General features: G+C 33.4%; 1 protein-coding gene across 1 annotated transcript; it reads right to left on the reverse strand.

The window, feature by feature from the left end:
- Positions 1–405: 405 nt before the first annotated feature.
- Positions 406–1,314, reverse strand: Or4c129 (olfactory receptor family 4 subfamily C member 129). The gene has a single exon (NM_001000643.1). It carries the CDS (start codon positions 1,312–1,314, stop codon positions 406–408), a length of 909 nt encoding a protein of 302 aa, NP_001000643.1.
- Between the last annotated feature and the right edge of the window lie 3,592 nt (positions 1,315–4,906).

A 4,906-nucleotide genomic window follows, 5' to 3' on the forward strand; every position in this document is an offset into this window, starting at 1 on the left:
ATATGTTATATAGGAACATATTCAAGGAAATGAAGGTTTAAAGACAGCCAAAAAAAATAACAATATGGTTGATGTCTAGCAGGGGAGGTGTTGGGGAACAATATGTTCTTTACAGACAAGGTAGATCAACAGAATTCTGAAACAAAAGGAAGTTGTTCAGATTTTTGGGAACTGTTCAGATTTTTGTCAGTCAAGTAAATATACAATGCAATACAGGAAAATTCATAAATCCTATATTTCAAATAGTCTAAATCATAGCAGAAAATTTCATATTGGTATAAACATAAAACACCACTCTGGTTTCCAGGGAAAGATGGGCTGATTTATTTATTGTTTATTTCTGAAACTGGATTTTTCTTACAATAAGCATGATGCTTAGTGAAAAAGTTACTTGAAAAAAGTCTCCTATTTCTTCCAAAGTTTCTTCATAGCATTTTTTACCTCTGTATTCCTCAATGTGTAGATCAAAGGATTCAGCATGGGTGTGACAATTGAATCCGACACAGCCATGGCCTTGTCTATGTGGTAGGTAGACACAGGCCTCACATATAAGAAAATACATGGTACAAAGAACAACACTACAACTGTGAAGTGAGAGCCACAAGTGGAGAGTGCTTTGCGTCGCCCTTCAGAGTTGTGAGTCTTGAGAGAACACAGGATAGTTATGTAAGAGGCAATTAGAATAATGAAGATAGCTATACACATCACCCCACTGTTAAAGATGACAATGAGACCCAGTGTATGAGTATCCATGCATGCCAATATCAGCAACTGAAACAAATCACATAAAAAGTGATCTATAATATTAGGACCACAAAATGGTATTTGATACATGAAAATAAGCTGAATAGTTGCATGTGCTAATCCTCCTACCCAAGCTCCACACAACAGTGTACAACACTTCCGAGGACTCATGATATTCATGTAGTGGAGAGGTTTACAGATGGCAACATAGCGGTCATAGGCCATCACAATAAGCAAAATGATCCCCACGCCTCCAAAGAAATGTTCTGCAAAGAGCTGGGCCATGCATCCTTCAAATGAGATAGTAGTATTTTCAGAAAGGGAATCTAAAATCAGCTTTGGGGCAATGACAGAAGAAAACGTGATGTCCACTACAGACAAAGAAGTGAGGAAAAAGTACATAGGTAATCTTAACCTCTGGCTTGTGATCATGGTTGCCACAATAAGCATATTTCCTAATAACATTACCACATACATGATTAGAAGCACAGCAGAAAACAGTTTCCGAAGGTCCTGATTCTCTGTAAGACCCAAAAGTATGAACTCTGTCACATTGTTTTGATTTCCCATTTATCTTGTGTTTAGTATTTCACGTCAGAGATGTAGAATCTAAAAGAGATGTGTTGTTCAAAATCAATCGATGTTGGTTTTTTAAGTAAATAGTTCACATGCTGAATAACTATTGATGAACATTCTGCTATATAAGATAAAATAATTTCTTCTTTGAAATGTATTCTTACAGTCCTATGTGGTAGCACATGGTTGTAATCCCAACACTTGCAAGTTGGACACAGAAAGAACAGAAAGTCAAGTGCTTCTTTGTTTGCAAAGTTTGTTCCTGGTTAATTTATATTTGACTTTGTCTCAAACATAAATCTTGTTTCAGATTAAAAAGCTTCTTCTATCTCCTTTGTGCTTATGAGAGTTATTAGTGTACAACTAATCTTCATCTTTGTGAATAGTTAGGCTTCTAATAGCCTAGTAAGGGCACCAGTGGAAGGGGAAGCCCTTGGTCCTGCCAAGACTGACCCCCCAGTGAACATGATTGTTGGGGGAAGGGTGGTAATGGGTGGAGGATGGGGAGGGGAACACCCATAGAGAAGGGGAGGGGGAGAGGCTAGGGGGATGTTGACCTGGAAACCTGGAAAGGGAATAACAAATGAAATGTAAATAAGAAATACCCAATTTAATAAAGATGGAAGAAAAAATATATTAATTATTACAGTTTATCTTTTGAAAATAAAGTAAAATATTTAAAAAGAAAAAAGAAAAAAATAAGAGACTGAGGTTCACTGTTTAGAAATACAGTGAACCCAGCATATGAAAGCATGTTATGATAGTATATGTAAGAAATTTCACCAAACTCACTTACTTCTTTTCATTTATTGAAAATATTTTTAACGCTATATGTTCTGAATGTAGTTTTCTCTGTTTCTATTCCTCCTCTTTCTTCCATTCCTTAGAAAAAAAAGTAGGCATTTATGGGATAATAATAAAAAGTATAAGGCAGCATCAAAAACAGAGTAGGAAAAAACAAAGAGAAGGGGGAAAAACTCAAGAAAAGTCAAAAGGAAAATACAGAGATATAGATACAGATACAAACTTGGTACATGTTCAAAATCTTATAGACATATAAGACTTGGAGTCATAATATATATGTAAAACCAGTGGAGAAAAATAGATGGATATAAAGATTGGTGAAAAAGATATAAATAGATTCATCATATATGAAATTCTCAAAACAGAGAAAAATAATATAAAAAAATACAGAAATCATTTTGTAGATGATCCCTGTCCTTAAAAATGGACTTTAAAAAGAAAGTTGTTTCAGTGATGATAAGAAAGATTATCTAATTTTTATTTGTCAGTGTCCTCGGAAAATATTCATTCAAGCAGAGTAGTTTAGTTCCAATGGATTTTAGACTTACTTTATGTCCTTCATTGATTCATTTAGTAAAAATAGTGCAAATAGAAATAAATGAACTGAATGAATGAAGGAAAATAGTGACTTATGGCACAAAGAAATATAATAATTAGGAGAAAGAAAGGCTTGCTCAAACAGAGAGCACAGCAGGAACAAAGGTACAGAGGAAGGAAGGAGGGGAAATTTAAGGCAGATTTCAGAGAACACAGTCAGGCAGTCAAGAACATCAAGATCTCATGTGCCTTCTTCAAACCTTCTCACCTGCATGATTCACTAGCACTGGCTTATTCTTTAAGATCTACACTTCATTTTAAAAGTAGAAGCAACATTTTAATAGATAAAAGACAAAACTATGTCACAATACATATGCAAATGTGTTCTATAATTTGTGATTTCATAAAGAACTTCTCTGGAAAAACAGCATTTCTTATCAGTATATAAACATTTGTCAGTTTAATTCTCTTTTACAATTGGGCTCCAGTCAAAAGTTATGCATCCTCTTTTACATAAATGAACAGTATGTTCACATATATGGATTCATTGATAACTCTGATAAAAGAATTTCTCTAAGGTAATTTTCAAAACAGAATTATGCAATGACTTATGTGAGAATTTTACTTGTGTTGATCCAGTTTCTGAAGGTTTATTCCTATCATAAATGAATGAAATACCTCTGGTTGTGTTTTATAGTTTTTAAAACCTTTTTTCTTATTTTTAAAATATTATCACTTTTATTTATTATACCTCAGAGTATTCTGAGGGTGACAAAATTGCATTGTTTTTCGAGAACATCTCAATTGTTAAAAGACTACAGAAAATATTTCTCTAGGTTAGCTAATTAATAAACTGTCAAAACCACAAAGTAATTTTTCTTCATAAGAAATTATTTCTGCCATCTTCAGTGTAACAAAGCTAATGAGTGCTGTAGCTTGGATTAAAATGCCAAGAAAATGTTCTCTGACCTCTCTCTCCCTCTCCTTCTCCCTCTTTCTTTCTTTCTCTCACCCTCTCTCTCTCTCTCTGTTGCACACATCTATTTGAGGATGTTTGGTGTTTGTGCACATGTGTACATGTGTGTTTGTGTTTGCATGCATGTGTGCATGTGTGCATGTGTGCATGTGTGTGTGTTATGCACATGTGTGATAATTTTTCCCTTAGAATTTAATTTGAGTATATGACTGCAATGCAGTATGATCTTTCTACTACACATTTTAATTAATCACTAAAGTGTTAAAACAAGCCATTAATACAAATATTTGTTTAGGTTTTTGTTCTCTAAATGCAAAGAGCTGGGAAGAATGGAAGGCACAAATAACTTCAAAGAATTTAACAGGAAAAAAAGTGATGAGATTACAATTATAAAAACAAGCCATAGAGAAAAGTAGTGTATTCTAGCCAGTGGTACATGACAGTCATCATGAAAGAGTACAATTTAGTGACATCAGCTACTCTGTGTGACCACTGTCACTAGAGATCATGGTAGTTACTCTTGTGTATTGAAAGAATTATAGTTAGATGTGTTTTAGTACTTCCAAAAAATCTTAGGAATGTATATTTCCTAAATTAAATTAGTCAGTCATCCATACAAAATGCTGTCTAGTATTACAACTGTCAGGGAAATAAATGGATTTCATTTTTTTTCAAGGATCAGAGACAAATATCAGGGAAGAAGTGTCCTTTTAACTCATGTCTGAAATCTTAGCGTTCAGGTGACCAAGGCAGAAGGTTTGCAATCTTGATCACATCCTGGCTATAAAGTGAGGCCCTGACTTGAAATAAAGAAACCAATTAACTAACTAAAAATTTTGTTAAGATGAGGAACTATCAGAGAGGGGAATGGGAAGGGAATAGTTAATGGACATTACAATTTTAATTAATTAAACAAAAAAGATGAGAAATTAAGCATAATCATAAATGAGAAACAGATACACATATCAAGAGAGGAAAACAGAAAAAAGATATAAGAGGGTAGGTAGTACAAAACATAAAATAAAAAAATACAATTATTGAAAAATAATGATGATAATGAAATTGGAGCAACAGCAAACTAAACCAAACAAACCAAAGCTCACTGTTAAGCATCTCTTTCTGGATATAATTTTGATTGATAGTTATGCATTAGTGACTTGCTTACTTATTTTTTCAATGTTCAATATGTTCAAAATTAGATTAAAAATACTTAATTCAATTGAGTGAAGAGCGCCAGTATTAACTGAAAATCATATTCAGAAAGCAAGC

The sequence above is a fragment of the Rattus norvegicus genome, chromosome 3, assembly GCF_036323735.1.
Source record: "Rattus norvegicus strain BN/NHsdMcwi chromosome 3, GRCr8, whole genome shotgun sequence".
Taxonomy (NCBI): domain Eukaryota; kingdom Metazoa; phylum Chordata; class Mammalia; order Rodentia; family Muridae; genus Rattus; species Rattus norvegicus.